The sequence below is a fragment of the Erythrolamprus reginae genome, chromosome 12, assembly GCF_031021105.1.
Source record: "Erythrolamprus reginae isolate rEryReg1 chromosome 12, rEryReg1.hap1, whole genome shotgun sequence".
Taxonomy (NCBI): domain Eukaryota; kingdom Metazoa; phylum Chordata; class Lepidosauria; order Squamata; family Dipsadidae; genus Erythrolamprus; species Erythrolamprus reginae.
Window position 1 is genome coordinate 33,136,647 of NC_091961.1, and position 20,814 is coordinate 33,157,460.

Sequence of the window (20,814 nt, forward strand, 5' to 3'; positions counted from 1 at the left end):
CAGCCAGATGTTCAGAGGTGGGCTGCTAAGGTGGGACGGTGATGTGGGCTCGCCCCCGTGGCTCTGAGAGCTAGCGGAGTCCAGTGCAATTCTGCCACTGCACCTGGGCAGGTAGTGAAATTGCACATGGACACACAGGTGCGCCCGCGGCTGCCCAGGGGCAGTAGCAGAATTGCGCTGGACTCCGCTAGTATTCAGAGCCATGGGGGCAAAGACACCTTAGCAGCCCCCCTCTGTAGACGCTGCTTCTGTAAAGACCCACCTCCATGGGGGAAGAATTCCTGAAAGCCCAGAGGCTTCTCCCAAATGGGTCAGGGGGCTTGGGGAACAGGAAGTGGGGCAGCCAATATGTGTGTGTGTGTATAGGATGGGGAGGACCAGCCACAGCATCCCATTTCCCCTTTTTAAAAACCCCACCACTACCATCTCCCTCCCCCCCCCCTCCTCCCCATCCCAACCCCACAGAGTAAAGAAAGAGGGCGGTCAAAATCAAGGCCACTTTGGCACTTTTAAGAGGCTTGGAAAATTCTTCTTCTGCTGGAAGGTTTCTTTGTGTTTCCCCACCACCACAACCCCCCCCCCTTTCAAGTCAGGTGTGCTTTAGGTAATCCCCTTGCAAAAGAGAAAGCAGTAAGGTGAGCGAGAGGAGGGCTCCCTTGGCGAGAAGCTGCATAGAAGCCGTTTCTGCACGTCCGGCTTTTTTGAGGTGGCGCCGCCCAGAACTCCAACCAGCCCACTGGGCTTGGCCCAACGGAGAAAAGCAGGGTTGTGTCCGAGATCTGGACTGGCTGGGGTCTTCTTTGGGCAGAAGGTCCAGTCGGTTGAGCCCGTATTCTGCTGGGAAAGGCCGCTTCCTGAGGTCCGGAGACGGAGGCCCCTCGTGGGACTTGGGTGGGTGGCCTTCAAAACGTTAACAGCTCCAGAATCCTCTGGACAGGTCAGGCTCCACGAAGGGGAAGGGGGAGATAAGGGAGGGGGCAGCTCCGGCTGCAGGGCGTGAGGTCTTTCCCGAGGGGCAAAGGCTACTTGATGCTGGCCAAGGCAGCCGCCCTCCGCTCCGTGTTCTGGAACAAGGCCCGGATGAGGTTCTTCACCTCGCTGGGGGAGAACTCTGCGGCCAGGGGCCCTTTGCTGCCCGCCCACCTTCAGAGGAGAAAGCAAAGGAGAAAGTTGGGATTTCAGCAGGAGCGGAAGGGAGGAGGGAAGGGCAGGCAGAGGGCCTGGCAAGGGGCAGTTTTCCAACACCCCTCCGTAGAGTCAGGTGGATTAGGAAGGAGGCTTAAGCCTCGTGGTGGGTTCTCCTGGCCCTCGTCACGGACCCTGGACTCATTTCTTCCTCCCTTCTCAAGCTGCTTTACAAAGGCTAACCATCAGGAACTCGGGAGAACCAAATAGACCAAAGCAGCACGGAACTTGTTAGCACTCTGTCCATTAACTGTTGGGTTGGCAATATATCGGCTGCAGGTGTTGCAGGCTGCCACAAGAGGGAGCTAGAGTACATAGCTATTTTCTGAGTCGCCCTCTGTTTCTCTTTGTCTGCTATGCACTGTTACACTCGCTCTGCAATCTCTCTGCAATCTCTCTGCATTGTAGTCATGTACTACAGCTAAAATGTGTTTAATAATAATAATAATAATAATAATAATAATAATAATAATAATAATATATTAGATTTGCATGCCGCCCCTCTCTGAAGACTCAAGGCGACTCACAACAACATTTAAGCTTGTGATCTTTGCTGATTATGGCAAAGGGAACAGGTAAGAAAGTCTATGTTCTTGGTAATATTGAACATATCACCAATTGAATTGGATGAATGTGTTTGAGTCTATAAGGGGGTTTTAACACTTTTAGTAATTCGTATAATTCTTTTAAAGTAATTTAGATTTCTTTATGTACTTCTCAAAAAAATAAAGGGAACACAATATAACTCCAAGTCAATCAAACTTCTATGAAAACAAACTGTCCACTTAGGAAGCAACACTGGTTGACAATCCATTTCACCTGCTGTTGTGCACATTCAACTTTGTACAGAACAAAGTATTCAATGAGAATATTTCATTCATTCCGATCTAGGATGGGTTCTTGGAGTGTTCCCTTTATTTTTTTGAGCAGTGTATATTGTTACATTTATAATGTTGTACACCGCCCTGAGTCACCTTGAGAAGGGCAGCAAAGAAATCTAAATAATAATAATAATAATAATAATAATAATAATGAAAGTATGGATCATCAACAGCAGAACAGGACAGCAGAATTGAGGAGAAGCAGCTAGAGAAATTAGTGAAATACGAAGATCTAAAAATCGAGCTGCAATGACTCTGGCATAAGCCAGTGAAAGTGGTCCCAGTGGTACTTGGCACGCTGGGCGCAGGGCCAAAGGATCTCAGCGGACATTTGAAAACCATCGGAATTGACAAAATCTCCACCTGTCAATTGCAAAAGGCCGTTTTACTGGGATCGGCAAACATAATTCGCCATTACATCACGCAGTCCTAGGTGCTTGGGAAGCGCCCGACTGGTGATGAAATACGAAATCCAGCATAGTGATCTCATTTGTTGTGTCGTATTGACATAATAATAATAATAATTGGATTGTTATTCTGACTTATTATGTGTATGACTTTAGAGTGTTTATCTGAACATGCTATTTCTCAAAGTAAACTTTAATTCAGGTTAGTATATCTGTGTGTGGCTGAGTAGTTATTCACAACTAATCTCAATCTAAGCATTTCTGCGTGCGCACAACCTTGGTAAACAAGGATTACTCCGCTCATACATTAACAGAACTGTCGCCGCTTTAGTTGCCCAACTGCTTTGCTTAAGATAAACAGTGGGCGACTATGGCTGTACCTGTGGACTCCAAATCCCAGGATTCTTGAGCCAGCAAAGGCTGGTTCAGGGATTCTGGGAATTGAAGTCCACAGGTGGTTGAAGAGGCCAGAACTGCCCACTCCTGGCCCAGGTTAAACTGTGCCCGGTGCAGATGGAGAAGCCCCACCATCTCCGCTTCCTCGGGGTTCCCATTCTTCCCCCACCCGCCCCGCACACCACTGGACGGAGGAAACAGGTGAGCCCTTCTCTCTCACCTGTCCACGATTTCTTGCAGGCTGGCCTGCAAGACCAACATGAGCTCCTGGAACATCATCCACTTGGACACGTAGACTGGAACCTCCTCCTGGAAGTGGCGGTTCTCCTTTTCTTCGGGCAGGGGCACAAAGACCCGGGGGCCCTCGTCCACCACCGTCTTGCACAGGGCATGCAGCCGGTCGGCGTTCTCAGCGGAGATGTCCTGCAACGGAGGGGAGAGCGGCCAGGGGAGGCCGAGAGGCTGTGACCCTCCACCCTCCCATCCAAAAAACCACCCAGCCACACCCTCCGACTTAATTAACCTTTGCTCTGATCAAAAAAGCATCCTTCACCATCGCTGCCCTATGTCATCTCCAGCGCACAGGCATGTGCTGGCCAGCCGATTTTTGGCCTTGAGAAAGGCCCTTTCGCCCTCCAGAGGCTTCAGGGAAGCTCCCCTAAAGCTTCCAGGGCGAAAAACAGCACAACGGGCAAAACAGAAGTTCATTTTTCTGAACTTTCAGTTTGCTGTTTTTTTCACCGTCCCAGGGTTCTACTATTTCCTCTATTTTATCTTAGGATGGATCTGTGTTTATTCCCAGGCAGGTTTAAATTCAATTACTGTGCATTTACCAACCACGTCTGCTGGAAGTTTGTTCCAAGCATCTACCACTTTCAGAAAAATATTTTCTCACGTTGCTTATCTTTCCAACTGACCTCAGATTGTGACCCCTTGTTCTTGGTTTCACCTTCCTATTAAAAACACTTCCCTCCTGGACCTTATTTAACCCTTTAATATATTTAAGTGTTTCGATCATGTCCCCCCTTTTCCTTCTGTCCTCCAGACTATACAGATTGAGTTCATTAAGTCTTTCCTGATACGTTTTATGCTTAAGACCTTCCACCATTCTTGTAGCCCGTCTTTGGGCCCCTTCAATTTGACCCGTATCCACTTCCCTCCTGAACCTGATTTAACCCCTTAACATATTAAACAATATTTAACAATTTTTTGGCCCGCGGACCAAAAAAAAGCTTCGCCATCATTGCTCTAGGCAAACAACCAGCAGAGCTGGAAATGTGCTCGCATGGACTCCTTCACACACTCACACTCACACCCCGTGTGGCGCTCAGCCCTCACCTCCAGAGCAATGACCCGGCTAATGATTTCCACCAGGGCCGTGTTCAGCAGGGTCCCCATAGCCCGGCAGTAGATGTTCACTGGCAGGACATCCTGCCAGATTTTGCCAAGCCTCTTCAGTTGGTGCAGGACCTGGAAGGGAAACGGCCCTTGTGTTTATTTTATTTCATACGAACCGGAGCCGTCGCCGCTGGGATGCCCCGCCTCCGGACTTCCGTTGCCAGCCGAAGCGCCCGTTCTTGCATTGCTGGGATTCCCTTGAGGCTCCTCTCACTGGGATTCCCTTCATTTTTGCCCATGCTGCTTTGAATCCCAGCGAGGGGAGGCTCAGGGGAATCCCAGCAGCGCAAGAACGGGCGCTTCGGCTGGCAAGGGAAGTCCAGAGGCGGGGATTCCCAGCGAGGGGAGGCTCAGGGGAATCCCAGCGCTTCAGCTGGCAAGGGAAGTCCAGAGGCGGGGATTCCCAGCGAGGGGAGGCTCAGGGGAATCCCAGCGCTTCGGCTGGCAAGGGAAGTCCAGAGGCAGGGATTCCCAGCGAGGGGAGGTTCAGGGGAATCCCAGCGCTTCCCATGGAAATCTGGAGGTGGGGTTTCCCAGCGAGGGGAGGCTCAGGGGAATCCCAGCGCTTCAGCTGGCAAGGGAAGTCCAGAGGCGGGGATTCCCAGCGAGGGGAGGCTCAGGGGAATCCCAGCGCTTCAGCTGGCAAGGGAAGTCCAGAGGCGGGGATTCCCAGCGAGGGGAGGCTCAGGGGAATCCCAGCGCTTCAGCTGGCAAGGGAAGTCCAGAGGCGGGGATTCCCAGCGAGGGGAGGCTCAGGGGAATCCCAGCGCTTCAGCTGGCAAGGGAAGTCCAGAGGCGGGGATTCCCAGCGAGGGGAGGCTCAGGGGAATCCCAGCGCTTCGGCTGGCAAGGGAAGTCCAGAGGCAGGGATTCCCAGCGAGGGGAGGTTCAGGGGAATCCCAGTGCTTCCCATGGAAATCTGGAGGTGGGGTTTCCCAGCGAGGGGAGGCTCAGGGGAATCCCAGCGCTTCAGCTGGCAAGGGAAGTCCAGAGGTGGGGATTCCCAGCAGCGCAAGGCAAAAGGGGTGACTTTTGGGATGGGTTTGCACGCATTATTTGCTTTTACATTGATTCCTATGGGGAAAATGGCTTCGTCTTACAAACACTTCTACTTACGAACCTGGTCACGGAACGAATTAAGCTCGTAATATGAGGTATCGCTGTACCTCCAAAGTGGAACAGCAAGGACCGTGGACCCTCCCCTCCCCTCCCCTCCCCTCTCGTAAGACAAGGAGCCGGGGGCATCCGTGGGAAAACGAACTGGCCGGAGGTCCAGGAGGAATCTGTGCGTGGAATCTGGACTGGAAGGAGGCACTAAACGGGCTCCAAGCTAACGGAATCTGAGGTCTAATCTCCCAGGTTCCCTCGCCAGCGCCCTCCCTGTTCCTGACCTGACGGACGGCCCTGTTGGCCACAGAGTAGTTGTCCTCATCGTCCAGGTTGGAGAAATTCCTCGAGATGGAGAGTCTCTCCAGAAGCTCCTCCTTCTGCACCCGCATCTGGGCGAGGAAACACTTCGTCCCTGGGGAGAGAAAGGAGGTTTCAAATGCAGAGAAAAGTCTTGGGTAGGGAACCCGTTGAATAATAACCCATTATTACTATTTTTGCAACACAGGCATTTCATTGCTGGGGAATTTTTATTTTCATGGGTCAAATTAACTGTCCACCCTGAAGTTGGCCTAAATGTGGCCGTTTTCTCCTCCTTTCTGATGAGTGTTCATTTTTCATATTGCTTGGGGGGCTCACACAGCCTGGAGTTGAGGGTCAGGGAGTGGGGGGCATAGAGAGAGCTGGGGTGCTTCAGCCAAAAGAATCAAGGAAACCAGAAATACCACCCAGGGGACTCTCAACAGGAAACCTTGTGTGGGGCGAGACCCCTCCCCTTCCTGGGAAATAGCCTGAAATCTTAACTGTGTTCACCAGGGATGGACTCAGGAGGAGCAGCAAACTAGACATGTTTAGTAACGATGGAGTAAGTATTTTTCAGAGTGTAAAATGCACCTTTTTCCTCCCGAAAAGAGGCAAAAAAAATGGGTGCGTCTTATACTCTGAATGTAGGGTTTTTTTTCCAGCCCTAGCCAGCTGCTAACGATCTTCCCAGCTCTTCCCTTGCAAGCTCTTTCATTGTTACTCTCTGCAAAGAATATTTTCCAAGCCCCAAGTCTTTGCAGGGGTTTTTTCACTGCTCTACTTGCTCTGAATAAGTTTATTTCCAGCCTTAACCAGGTGCCAACGATGTTCCCAGCTCTTACCATCTTGCAAGCTCTTTCATTGTTACTCTCTGTGAAGAATGTTTTCCAAGCCCTAAGTCTTTGCAGGGTTTTTCCATTACTCTATTTGCTCCCAATGTTTCTTTCCATGTGCTAATGATGTTCCCAGCTCATACTGGCTTGCAAGTTCTTTCATTGTTACTCTCTCCAAATAAGGTTTTTTTAAAACCTTTAACCAGGGGATAAAATAATGTGCTGAACCTGACCAGACTAAGGACGCTGGCCAGAGGAATACCTGGTAGGCAGATTTCCCCCCCTATTTTCCTCCCCCCAAACTAAGGTGTGTCTTCGAAAAATATGGTACATTTTAATGCAGCGCTATACTGTCTAGCTTGACAGGCAGAGGACCTACTACTTAAAAGGCCCCGCAGACCACCTTCGCCCCAGACTTACCCAGTTTCCTGAACCCGGGCACCAAGTCGACAAAGGTGGCTGTTCCATCAGTCAGCTGACTCCTGAACTGGTGGCCCATGGTCAGGAGGTGATGGGCGATGTACATGCAGTTGTTATGGTGGATGGCAGCCAGCTGAGGAAGTTTCTGGAGGTTTTCTCTGCCGGGGGGGGGGGGGGGAGGGAAAAAGTGAGGAGGGGGCTACTCAGAGAACGTGGGGGTCAACACACATGGGATGCTGTTTCCCTCCAGGTTACAACAATTCATTGATAGAAACATAGAAATATAGAAGATTGACGGCAGAAAAAGACCTCCTGGTCCATCTAGTCTGCCCTTATACTATTTCCTGTATTTGATCTTAGGGTGGATCTATGTTTATCCCAGGCAGGTTTAAATTCAGCGACTGTGGATTGACCAACCACGTCTGCTGGAAGTTTATTTATTTGTTTTAATTTCTGTCTATCTATCATCTATATATTCATGCATCCATGTCTCTTTCCATCCATCCATCCATCCATCCATAGCTATCATCCATCCCTCCATTATTGGTATCTATCTATCTATCTATCTATCTATCTATCTATCTATCTATCTATCTATCTATCTATCTATCTATCTATCTATCCTCTATCTATCTATCCTCTATCTATCTATCTATCTATCTATCTATCTATCTATCTATCTATCTATCTATCTATCTATCTATCTATTCTATCTATCTTTTCTATCTATCTATCTATCTGTCTGTCTGTCTGTCTGTCTGTCTATCTATCTATCTATCTATTATCCATCCATCCATCCATCCATCCATCCATCCATCTATCTACAGTATCCACCTACCTACCTACCTACCTACCTATCACATTCTGGAGTTGGGAAGCTTATAAAATATATAAAACCTGTTTTAAAAGTTTCAGGCAAAAACATCCCTAGGAACAAATGGCTTTAACAACCATAGCATCCACTTAATGCCTGCCACTCAAAAGAAGTTGTAAAATCGGGTGCAATCACATGGGTGCCTCGACTTATGACCTGCCCGGACTTCCGAGGGGAAATTCCAGGCTCCATTACGGCCATTAAGCCTGTAATTCAACAGGTTAAGTTCGCCTGGCCTGTGAACCTAGGCACCTAGGCACAGCTGAACGGTGATTGACTGGTATGTATGTGTGTTTGATTGGATAATTTGTTAGGGTTTCTATAACGGGGGTTCTTACTCATTTTATTATCGATATTTGACTTTTGCATTTTTGTATTGTATTATTCATTGCTCTAAGCCATGGGATTGAGTGGCATGGGAGTCAATGAAATTAAATAACATTCCCCCCCCCCCCAAGGACGGCTGTCACTCACTTATGATACATGGGCACCACGTCGCAGAAGAGATGGAAGATGTTCCGCACCAGGTAGAAGAGCTGGGTGCAGCTGCCAGGGAAAAAGGGAGAGGGGTTGGGTCGCCTCTGCTATTCCAAGCCCCCAAATGGGGAAACTGCCAACTGTCTTAAGCAAGCCTGGGGGTCCTGCCTTCACACCCACCCACCCAAGAACCCAACCCCAAGCAAACCCAAGGCGGGACCTCAATGGCTTGTTTGTTGCTGTCTTTTCTTATATACAGTGATACCTTGTCTTACAAACTTAAATGGTTCCGGGACGAGGTTCTTAAGGTGAAAAGTTTGTAAGACGAAACAATGTTTTCCATAGGAATCAATGGAAAAGCGATTAATGTGTGCAAGCCCAAAATTCACCCCTTTTGCCAGCCTAAGCGCCCGTTTTTGCGCTGCTGGGTTTCCCTTGAGGCTCCCCTCCATGGGAAACCCCACCTCCGGACCTCTGTGTTTTTGCGATGCTGCGATTTCGCTGAGGCTCGCCTTGCTGGGAAACCCCACCTCCGGACTTCCGTTGCCAGCGAAGCGCCCGTTTTTGCGCTGCTGGGTTTCCCCTGCTGGGATTCCCCTGCAGCATCACAAAAACACAGAAGTCTGGAGGTGGGGTTTCCCAGCGAGGGGAGCCTCAGGGGAATCCCAGCAGTGCAAAAACGGGTGCTTTGCTGGCAACGGAGGTCCGGAAGCGGGGCATCCCAGCTGCGGTGGCAGGTTTGTAAGGTGAAAATAGTTTGTAAGAAGAGGCAATAAAATCTTAAACCCCGGGTTTGTCTCTCGAAAAGTTTGTATGACGAGGCGTTTGTAAGACGAGGTATCACTGTATATATATTTTAAAGTTTTTCTCTTTAACATCCGTAACCTATCAGTCCGAAAGCACGTAAAAGTGCAAGTAGAAAAACAGCGAAAGACATGACCACAGAGACGGCTTAGAAACAGAGGTGAGCACCGCCCCCTAGAGTCGGGAACGACTAGCACGCATGTGTAATACTATTTGCCCAATTTCTACTTTCCACCTCTTTTTCCCTAACTCTTAATAAAATAGCCACTATAATTAAGAAATACTCTTATTATCTGTTGTGGTTGGTTCGCAGCCACAGACTTTGAGCCTGATGGACTGGGGGCCATCTGAGCACGGTGGCTGTCGGAGGGGGGAGAGTCTGGGTGTGAGGAGCCTGCAGAGGTTATAGAACCCCCAACTGGGGCTTTGCCAGGGTCTGAGGAAGAGGAGATAAGGGACACGATCCTGAATGTACGGGTAAGAAGGCTGCAGGGGAGGCAGGAGCAGTTAAGGAGGCTCAGGAAGAGGAAGTGAGCACGGCTGTGCATAGTCTTCACTCCCAGAGTATATAAGCGGGAGGAGTTTGGAAGGGGCTCTTTGCAAAAGAAGCCAACGTTTGTGCCTCCGGAGGAGAAGAGCATGTGAAGAGTGTTTTGGCCTGACAAACCTTGATACAGTACGGGACATTTATAGAGTTAATACTTTTTTAAGTAGACTTTTGGCTTGAGAAGCAACTGTTTGGGAATTTATCTAATCAACTTGGCCTCACACCTGGATTTTGGCAGTTGAAAGACATTGTTTGGTTTGCTGTTTGTGCCGTTCAACAAACGTCCTTGTAAATAGACTCTTGTCCATTTCAAAACCTTCCTGTTCGAGTTTTAATTTGGGGCTAATTACCGTCTGGCCATCGTGCAAGACAGAACATTATCTCCCCATCCCCTCTTGCCCTTTTCCAAACTTCAACTCTCCCTGAGAAGTATTGGGGGTCTCGCTCACCATTGCTCCGTGCTGGCAGAGGCTTCCTGGAGGGTCTGGTAGGCCAAAGCCATCAACCTCTGGACCGAGTCGCTGATGCGGCAGGTGGGGAAGGAAAAGGTGTGGCGGCTCAGCTTGGCCTTGTTCTCCAAGTTGGCCGTCTGCTTGAGAAGCAGCTCGTGCCCTTCCGGCACCGTGGACTGGTCTCCGGCTCCCGAGGCAGACAGGCTGGGGAGAATTAGCAGAGAGTCTGGGGTGACCTGGGGGAGAAAAGGAAGGCGCTCTTGGTTTGGTTCCGGGCCAGTTTCTTAAGCAGGAAGACTTCACCTGTAGAGCCCTACATGGCTTACGGCCAGCCTGTTTACGGGACCACCTTCTGCCGTGTAGCTCCCAGCAACTGATAAAGGCCCACAGGGTCGGCTTTCTCTAGGTCCCATTGGCCAGACAGTGTCGCTTGGTGGGGCCGCGCAAGAGGGCCTTCTCTGTGGCGGCTCCAGCTCTCTGGAACCAGCTTCCTGGAGGCCACATCAAAGCTCCGCCCATGGAATTCCCTATTGGGATTCCCCACCACCGCTTCAGCCTCCAGATCGGCCGAAAATGCAGCTGCCGATCGCAAAAACGCCGCTCTGCCAGGTGCCGCCGCCCGGCTGTAACCTTCTGAAACAGCCAGGCGCTTCTCGGCGGCCTCCGGAACCCGAACCTGAACCCGAACTTTTGCCGAACTTCCGGGTTCGGTAGAACGCCAAGAAGCCCCCTGGCTTTTTTAAAAGGTGACAGCTGGGCGGTGGCCATTTTGCGATCTGTGGTGGGTTAGTAAGCCAAAAAAAGTTTGTAAGAAGAGGCAAAAAATTTGCGAACCCCGGGTTCGTATCACGAGGGGTTCGTATCACGAGGTACCACTGTATTTCCCGAACCGCCGATTTCCCTGATAATTCCCTGGTTTTCCTGTTTTCCAGGTTTGCTGGAGACCCTGACCTTCTCCAAGACCGACGTGAACAAGAGGACAGGGGTATCCGGTTGCTTTAAAGTAAACCGCCCCCCCCCCTGCTCCACTACCTTCACGGTGTTGTGTATTTCTGAGGTCATCAGGTTTCTGGCGGTCACGATCACATCTTGGCATTTCTTGTTGGCGAAATGGCAGTTAACGTTGCGGGCGTAGGTCAGCAACTCCACGGAATCCTCCGGCAGGAACTTCATCTCTTTTAAGGCTTTTTCAAAGTCTTCTGTTGCTTTAATAACCTGGAGGGGGGGGGGAATGGGGGCATAGGAAGGTGGTCAGTCAATCCCCAGAGGTCAGCTGATTCGGTCCCTGAAACAGGGAGAAGGCCGCCAAAGTCAACTCTCCCGCCCCACAAAAAAGCCCCTTCTAAGACAGAGACAATACAGATACAGTGTTCCCTCGATTTCCACGGGGGATGCGTTCCGAGACCGCCCGCGAAAGTTGAATTTCCGCAAAGTAGAGATGCGGAAGTAAATACACTATTTTTGGCTATGAACAGTATCCCAAGCCTTCCCTTAACACTTTAAACCCCTAAATTGCAATTTCCCCCTCCCTTAACAACCATTTAGATTATTACTCACCCTGTTTATTTATTAAAGTTTATTAAAAAAATATTTATTAAAGGTGGACAAAAGTTTGGTGATGACATATGATGTCATCGGGCGGGAAAAACCGTGGTATAGGGAAAAAACCACAAAGTATTTTTTAATTAATATTTTTGACTTTTCGCAAAGTTCGAACCCGAGAAAATCGAGGGAACACTGTATAATAATGATAATAATGATAATACGTAATGATAATAATAATAATAATAATAATAATAATAATAATTTATTAGATTTGTATGCCGCCCCTCTCTGTAGACTCGGGGCGGCTCACAATAATAATAACAACAATGTGACAGTGTAACAAATCTAAAAACCCGTCATTTAAAAACCATACAACACAAGCATAAAACTACATAAAACTATATAAGCCTGGGGAGGAGTCTCAATTCCCCCATCCCTGGCGATATAGGTGGGTCTTGGGGGTCGAGTGGTATGACTGGTTGAAGGAGTTGTAACTCTGGTCAATTTCAATCCCCAGGGGGAACCTCCCGCTCCTCCCTAATTTAAGCAGCAGCACAGAGACAGGCCTGGAAGAGGGTCCCAGAGGTCAAAGGTCATCGCAACACCCACCTCTGTGTACTGGGCAAGCTGGCTGCTGTTGCTGGGGATGGAGTGGACCAAGCAGTCGCAAATGAGGCAGTCGGACATCTTCTTCCAAATCGTATTGCCCAGCACCTGGGCCAAAATGGGGCTGGGGTCCATCTCCTTCCCCTCTTCTCCCTCGCAAGGGCCAAGCGGTGTGTCTGGAGAGGAGAAGAATGCTCTGGGTTGCCTTCTGCCCCCTTCGCCCCATAGGGACCCTCCCTGGGAGCAGAAGCCCCCCTGGGGGTCCGTTTCCTAGGGCCCCTGGCTCAAGGCTCCCTCCCAAGACAGTGTGGGGTGAGGCCCTTACCCAGAAGGTGTTGGTGGAGGACTTGGAACACCGACTTGAGCTTCGCAAAGACTTCCAAGGGGGACGGGTGGCCCAGGCTGGAGCCCACAGACTCAAACCTGAGTGTGACGCCATCGGGGGGGCCTTCCACCGAGAGCCGTACGGAGGGACAGCAGATCAAAGGCTTGAGGACGTGCTTCAACAGTAACTGCCCTGGCGAGAGGGAGAGGCAAAAGAAGGGCGATCAGCAGGAAGGCCAAGGATGGAGCAGGGCACTTCCCAACGTGGCCCCAGGCCGTTTTCTCTGCCCTGCCATCACTCTGCTCAAGGGAGGGAGGCAATTCCAGGAGGGAAGTGTTTTGAATAGGAAAGTGAAACCAAGAACAAAGGGGCCACAATCTGAGGTTAGTTGGGGGAAAGATCAGAAGCAATGAGAGAAAGTATTATTTGACTGAAAGAGTTGTAGATGCTTGGAACAAACTTCCAGCAGACATGGTTGGTCAATCCACAGTCGCTGAATTTAAACATGCCTGGGATAAACATAGATCCACCCTAAGATAAAATACAGAAATGGTGTAGAATAGAATAGAATAGAATAGAATGGAATTTTATTGGCCAAGTGTGATTGGACACACAAGGAATTTGTCTTTGATGCAGATGCTCTTAGTGTACATAAAAGAAGAAGACATTTGTCATGCAGTACAACACTTAATGATTGTCATAGGGGTCAAATAAGCAATGAAGAAGCAATATTAATAAAAATCTTAGGATACAAGCCACAAGTTACAGTCCCACAGTCATGAGTGGGAGGAAAAGGATGATAGCAATGATGAGAAAAAACTAGTAAAATAGAAGTGCAGATTTAGTAGAAAGTCTGACAGTGTTGAGGGAATTATTTGTTTAGCAGAGTGATGGCGTTCGGGGAAAAACTGTCCTTGTGTCTAGTTGTCTTGGTGTGCAGGGCTCTGTAGCGACGTTTTGAGGGTAGGAGTTGAAACGGTATGTGTCCAGGATGCGAGGGGTCAGTCAATATTTTCCCCACCCTCTTTTTGACCCGTGCAGTCTACAGGTCCTCAATGGAAGGCAGGTGGGCAGCCATTGTTTTTTCTGCTTGGGCAAAGGGGGGTTGGACTACATGACCTCCACGTTCCCTTCCAACTCTGTGAATCTGTATGTCACAGGAAGCATCTCTGCCTCCTCTTTGCCTTCAGTTAAGCGGACCGCAACACTCTATTTCTCTCTGGGAAAGAGAGAGGAATAGGAGCCCCGAAGTTCTGGCGCAGGTGACAAGTTTAGAACATCTGGAGAAGGACCCGAAGTCAGGAACTGAACCTCTTCCGCACTCGGGAAGCTGCTGCTGGAAGAGGAAGGACTTACCAAAGTGCTTGAACTTGGTCTCCAGCTCCCCCAGGGTGGCGAAAGCCTGCAGGACCGTTGAAACCCCTGGGTCTGTGGCCCCGTCTTCCGTGGACAGGCACAGGTGCAACTCGGTTTGGGTCGCTGCCTCTAGGCAGCTGAGTTCTAGGGGGAAAAGCGGTAGAGCACCATCCGGGTTATAGCAAACCATGGTTCCAAAGCAGCCAAAGAGCTGGAAACACACACACACCCCGACCCCTGAGCAAGAACACAGCCTGCGCACCTTGTGACTGTGGCAGCTTCCACACCACCATCCGCTGCCACTCCTGATCCAAGAGATACAGGATGTTCTGGGTCTGTATGGTGAGCTCCCGGCCGAGGGCCTTCAGGATCTTCAGCTCAAAGCCTTGACGGGACTTCAGGGCCTTCAGGCTTCTACGAGCCTGGCAGGAAAAACGGAAAAGCTTGCAGAGTCACACAAAGACTGCCATGCACTATACCAGTGATGGGGAACCTATGGCACGGGTGCTACAGGTGGCACGCAGAGCCATATCTACTGGCACCCAAGCTGTTGCCCTAGCTCAGCTCCAACGTGCATGTGTCTGTCACCAGCTGATTTTGGGCTTGCATACAGACTCTGGGAGGGTGTTTCTGGCTTCTGGAGAGCCTCCAGGGGGCTGGGGGAGAGTGTTTTTACCCTCCCCCAGCTCCAGAGAAGCCTTCGCAGCCTGGGGAGAGCGAAACACAAGCCTACTGGGCCCACCGGGAAACAGGCCGTTTCCAGCCTCCAGAGAGCGAAGGAATCTGTTTTCGTCTTCCCCAGGTATTGAATTATGGGTGTATGCAGTTGTGCATGCGCGATAGTGCTCGTCCATGCTCTTTCGGCACCCAAGGAATAAAAGGTGCACCATCACTGTACCACCCCACTCTTAAAGGAGCCTGGGAGCTCCCCAACCTCAGTGCTCCAAGTCCTGTACCCAGAGGAAGCAGAACGCCGAGGCAGGCGGGTTCCTCAAAGGACAATTTATTGCAGTGTTTTTCAACCAGTGTGCCGCGAGACATGGTCAGCTGTGCCGCGAAGCTCAGAGAGAGAGAAAGAAAACAAGAAAGAGAAAGAAAACGAGAGAAAGAAAGCAAAAGAGAGCAAGAGAGAGAAAGAAAGAAAGAGAGAGAGAGAGAAAGAGAGGCAGGGAAGGTGGGAGAAAGACATAGAGGGAGGTAGGGAGGGAGAGAGAGAGAGCAAAAAAGAGGAAAGAAGGAAGAAAGAGGGATGGAGAGAGAGAGAAAAAAAAGAGGAAGAGAAAGAGGGAGGGAGAAATAGAGCGAAAGGGAGATTTTTTTTGTCCAAAGTTTTTTTAGCCACCCCTCCGCCCCCACTCAATGTGCCCCACTGTTTTGTAAATGTAAAAAATGTGCCGCAGCTCAAAAAAGGTTGAAAATCACTGATTTGTTGGATGCGTCATATTGGCAGAAAACCGATTCTCAAAAGTTCCCACGGTTTCCACTTATTCAAAAAGTAAAGATTGCCCCCACCCTCCTGGCCTTCTGGGAAGCTGTAGAAGACCTGGCTTTTCCAGCAGGCCTGGGGCCGTTCATTAGAGGATACACCTTCGCCATCCGGTTTTAAATTGTTTTTAAAATGTTTTTCTTTTCAGATGTTTTAATATTAATAGTCTTGCTCTCTTTGGTTGAGCTGCCCAGAGTCCCTGGGGGATTGTGTGGCATACAAATGTATTTAAATAAACACACAAACAAATGAATAAGCAAATAAGTAAACAAACAAACAAACTGCAAAATCAGGTCCCACAGAGTTGGCCTTCTCCGGGTCCCGTCGACTAAGCAATGCCGTCTGGCGGGACACAGGGGAAGAGCCTTCTCTGTGGCGGCCCCGGCCCTCTGGAATCAACTCCCCCCGGAGATTAGGACTGCCCCCACCCACCTTGCCTTTCGTAAAATTTTGAAAACCCACCTGTGTCGCCAGGCAAGGGGAAATTAATATACCCGTAGTTATCATGATTTATGTATGGTTTGTTTGGGCTGTATGATTATTTTTATAGGTGTTTTAAACTGTTTTTCATCATTGGATTTGTATACTATGTACTGTTTTCTGGTGAGCCACTCCGAGTCCTCGGAGGGGGCGTCATACAAATCTAATAAATTATTATTATTATTATTATTAAAAGCCCAGCTATGTATCGCCCCCTCCCTGTCCCCTCATCTGCCTTGGGGCAGACACAAAGACGACCTCAGCCAGACCAAAAAGGGTCCCCGAGAGGCGTCCATCCCTAATCATTACCTTGTTCAGGTGGACGGCCGCTGACGTGTACTTCTTCAGAGGGAGCAAGGCACCAAACTGCTTGAGAGCGGCGTCAAACTGAAGGCAAAGGGAAGCAGACAAGGGTCACGTCGAGGACTCAGCACCAGCCTCAGACCAGGGCCACCCACAACGGGCAGCGGGAGAGACCTTGGCCTTACCTCCTGGAGCTGCTTCAACACACTCAGGACAAGGACCTCCTTCTCCAGCTGCTGCTTCAGGTCAGCAAAGTCGGTGATGGCCACGTTGAGGTCTTGCTGGACCTGAAAAAACGCCGGAGGTGAAGACCCCATTTTAATCTCTTTGGTTTACAAAAACCCCCAAAGAACCCGTTAGGAGGCACAGAGAGATTTCTGCTTGGTTTTAGGAGGCACATACAACATCAGAGTCCGAATACTGACATCTGTCACAGCCGAATTGCGTTTGATTGGGGTTCGTGATGTTTTGATTGGACTGTATTGTGGGTTTTATAATTTATAATTGGGTTTTTTAATTGTTTGTGTTCTGCCTGGCGTGACAGCCGAGCAGTAATTAAGTAAAACACACAGACCGGAGTTTCAGAAACACAAAAATGTATTTCATCAACAAGTTGGCTGAGAGCCACAATTATTACGGCAAAATAATGTCCATTTACTGCCAGAGTCTGAGTTATCTGCAAGGCCAATAACAAAGGTCCGAAACCCCCAGAGGTTTGTAAATAATCTCTCCAAACTGGGCTGGAGCAAGGGTAGTCACTATTTTTGCAATAGCTACAGTCTTTCCTAAAGCAATTGTCCAAAGGTTGAGTTTCTCCAAGGAAGCAGGGATGTTGCTTTAGGGAAAACTCTGGATCTGTTTCTCTTTCTCTGTTAAACCACGAACGATAACCCTTGCAAAGAATACTCCCACAAAACCTCCCCTTTTATGCATGCTGCAGAATTCCCTATGACTCTCAGCTGCGATCAAGATCTCCTCCTGCGTCTGTGCAACTGTTCCTGTCTCCCCCTCATCCTTCTCACACGCACATTCAGGATTGGATCATCAATCACCCCCTCCTCATCCGACCAGACGAGGCCCTAGCTGGGGGCTCCATAGGCATTGCAGGAGCCTCCACCTCTACCTCTCCACCACCTGCAGCTTCCTTCTCTCTTTGCCCCTCACTGTATGAATCCTACGATAGCCACACAGGTCTCCAAACCCGGTTCATGGGGCTCAAAATCCGTTATCAGAGGAGCGGGCTGTGATCCAACCACAACAGTTTGTATTTAACTTTTGACTTCTTTTTATTATTGTATTGCATTTTTATATTGTTGCAAGCAACTCAATGAGATTGGTGGGCATAGAAGTCCAATCAAATAAAAGAGCACTTCCATAATCTCATTATTTATTTATTCATTCATTCAATTGAAGGAGGAGCCGGGGTGGCACAGCAGGTAGAGTGCTGTACTGCAGGCCACTGAAGCTGACTGTAGATCTGCAGGTCAGCGGTTCAAATCTCATCACCGGCTCAAGGTTGACTCAGCCTTCCATCCTTCCCAGGTGGGTCAAATGAGGACCCGGATTGTGGGGAGCAATAGGCTGGCTCTGTTTTTAAAAAGTGCTATTGCTAACATGTTGTAAGCTGCCCTGAGTCTAAGGAGAAGGGCGGCATAAAAATTAAAATTGAATGAATGAATGAATGAATGAATGAATGAATGAATGAATGAATGAATGAATAAATTTATATGGCTGGTCATCTCAAAATAATGGCTCCGGCAAAGCTATATTTTACAATATATAAATGGCCAGAAAACCAAGCACAGCATCCGCTTCTCTCGGGGACTGTGACTGGGCTCGGCCCCCTTTCCATGGGACCTCTTTAGCCAAGGCAGCCCCCCCCCCACCGTCCTCACCTCGTTCTCGATCCTGGACTTCAGCTGGTTGATGGTGGCCGAGAGCTCCTCCATTTGGCATTCCAGGTCCTTAGCGCTCTGCACGCTGGGCAGGAACTCCACGTATCTTTGGTTGATCATGCTGCAGACCTCCTCCTGGAAAGATTGGGCGGGAGGAGGGAGGAAGTGACCACAGGACTCTGAGATTAACACCAGACCAACAGCCAAATAAACACCACCCCAATCAAGGAACTGCCAATCAAGCCAACAGTAAACAGCCCAACCAAGGAACCTCTAAGACCACTCAACCATCACTGACAGGGCAAATTATAAATCCCACTCCTTCCTAGCACTGATGGCGTTCCCTAGCTGGGACATGAAATGTCTACAAGAAAACCACGCAGTTCAGACAGTCGCACCAAGGAGGCCTAGTTTGGGTCAAGGAAGCCGGCCAGCAGAGGGTGCCAAGGTCTCCACTGTCTCCTCCTCCTCCCCTCCACAACCCCACCTCCCTTCTAGCACTGATGACGCTCCCTAGTTGGGTCGCAAACTCCTTAAAACCCAACTCTGCCGTCAGGCATGGGGGAATTGAGACATCTCCCCCAGGCTTATATAGTTTTATGTATGGTGTGCTTGCGTTGTATGGTTTTTAAAATAATGGGTTTTTAGATATTTTAAAATATTAGATTTGTTTATCGTACACTGTTTTATTATTGTTGTTGTGAGCCGCCCCAAGTCTGCGGAGAGGGGTGGCATACAAATCAAATCAATCAATCAAATGAAAGGTCTGTAAGAAAGCAACCCAGCTCAGAAACCACCAAGGACCCCACTGTCTCTTCCTTCTCCTCCTCTTCTTCTCCTTCCTCCTCTCCCCAAACCCCACCTCCCTTCTAGCACTGATGATGTTCCCTAGTTGGGTCATGAAAGTTCTGAGAGGCTCCCCCACTCCCGAGGTCTCCTCTCTTCAGCCCCCCAAGTCTCTCCCTTCTCGGGGCTCCTTCGCCAGAGGGGAGACCCCCCCCCCCCAAAAGGAGACAAACACACACACCCCTCCAATATTCGAGGTGTCTTAGTGCAGTGCTTCCCAACCTTGGCCACTTGAAGATATTTGGACTCCAACTCCCAGAATTCTCCAGCCAGCGAACGCTGTCTGGGGAATTCTGGGAGTTGAAGTCCAGATATCTTCAAAGTGGCCAAGGTTGGGAAACACTGTCTTAGTGGGATTGACTGGGTGGCCTCTCCTTCACTCTCAATTGTATTGAATGTGGGGGGGGGGGGGGCGCAGCTAGGGGGAGGGGGAAGAGGGGGGCCACGAAGCTCCGCCCACGCCCCACACGGCTCCTCCCCCTTTCTGTTGGGCGGCCAATTCTGAGGAGGGGACAGCCACGTGTCACCACACACACACACACGCCACGTGCCGCCTGGATGGAAGACCCCCGCCTCAACTCTGCACAAGCTCAGAGGCCCGGCGTTACCCCCCCCCGCCGCAGGGGGCGTGGCCCAGGTAAGCCCCTCCCCCTAATGGGCGCTGAGGCCTCCCCCCCGCTCTCCCCCGCGCACCTTGAGCTCTTCGGCCCGGCGGGAGAGGAGGGCCAGGCGGCCGCCCAGGGGCTCCTTCTCCGCGCGCCCCGAGCAGGCCAGCACGGCCTCCACCAGCGAGGAGCCCCGCGACGCCATTCCGACGCCCGGCCGCTCGCGCCGCGCGGGGCCTGACGGGAAGACCTCTTCCCGCCCAGCGGCGCCGACTACCGTTCCCGGCGTGCCTTTCGTGACCATAGAGCTGCGCTGGGATACAGAAGGCCTGTTCCTGTCCCCTCCCCCCCCCCTCCGCCAGTAGGGGCGCCGGCTCTCCGGTTGCTGGCTGGGGAATTCTGGGAGTTGAAGTCCAAATATCTTCAAGTTGCCAAGGTTGGGAAACACTGCATTACAGTCTATTATATGTGTCTTGTTTGTGTGTGCTTGTGCATATACATGCAAACGTGTGCAGAGTGCAGACCTCTGTACATGCAGAGGCCCCTTCCTCAAAGCTCCAGGATAGAGTTATGTTATCGTTATACAAACTGCTACTATCCTACACGTGTTTTACAAATAAATAAAATAAATGAGTGAATAAATGAATGAATGAGTGAATAAATAAATAAGTTAGTAACTAACTAACTAATTAAATAAATAAATAAATGAGTTAGTGAGTAACTAACTAAATAAACAAACAAACAAACAAACAAACAAACATAGATAAGTGTGATAAATAAATTCCTGGCAGAGGAATTCTGGGAGTTGAAGTCCACCAGGCTTAAAATGGCTAAGGTTGGAGAGGCTCCTGCTCTGCACCCAGTGATCCACCTCCCAGGCCTCTCAAATTTCCTGATCAATCACCTGGCACACAGCTTGTGAAGATGAAAGGGGTGTGTGTGTGTGTGTTTAAACACAATCTGGCCCGATCGCAATCAATAAAGCTAAGGGGATTAACCATGAATTCACGTAACACGATGACTTCGCCCCAACAAGATCGCACAAAGGTTGACTTCGTGAAACTGGACGTCTGCGTGTTTCCCTCGACGTGGGACCACAAACGAGTCCAAGATTTCCGTGGTTATGCGAGACTCTCGTTAGGTCACTTTTGCCCCATTTCACGAGCTTTCTCCCCCCCAGTTGTTCCGTGAATCCCAGTGGCAGTTAAGTTAGTCACAGGGTTCTTAAGTGAATCTGGCTACTCCATTGACTTGGCTTATCTGCAGGTTGCAAAAAGTGTGAA

The 20,814-nt window shown here is 49.8% G+C and overlaps 1 protein-coding gene across 1 annotated transcript; it reads right to left on the bottom strand.

Annotated features, from left to right (window-relative positions):
• Positions 1-483: 483 nt before the first annotated feature.
• Positions 484-19,823, bottom strand: ZW10 (zw10 kinetochore protein). Its single transcript, XM_070765602.1, has 16 exons — positions 19,620-19,823; positions 18,081-18,215; positions 16,371-16,472; positions 16,192-16,269; positions 14,179-14,338; positions 13,917-14,060; positions 12,561-12,752; positions 12,239-12,411; positions 11,117-11,299; positions 10,082-10,320; positions 8,279-8,350; positions 6,931-7,088; positions 5,659-5,789; positions 4,208-4,339; positions 3,090-3,292; positions 484-1,143 (listed from the first exon to the last, which is right to left on the bottom strand). The coding sequence occupies exons 1-16, from the start codon at positions 19,734-19,736 to the stop codon at positions 1,023-1,025; spliced, it is 2,340 nt and encodes a 779-aa protein (XP_070621703.1). The 5' UTR covers positions 19,737-19,823; the 3' UTR covers positions 484-1,022.
• Positions 19,824-20,814: the final 991 nt, after the last annotated feature.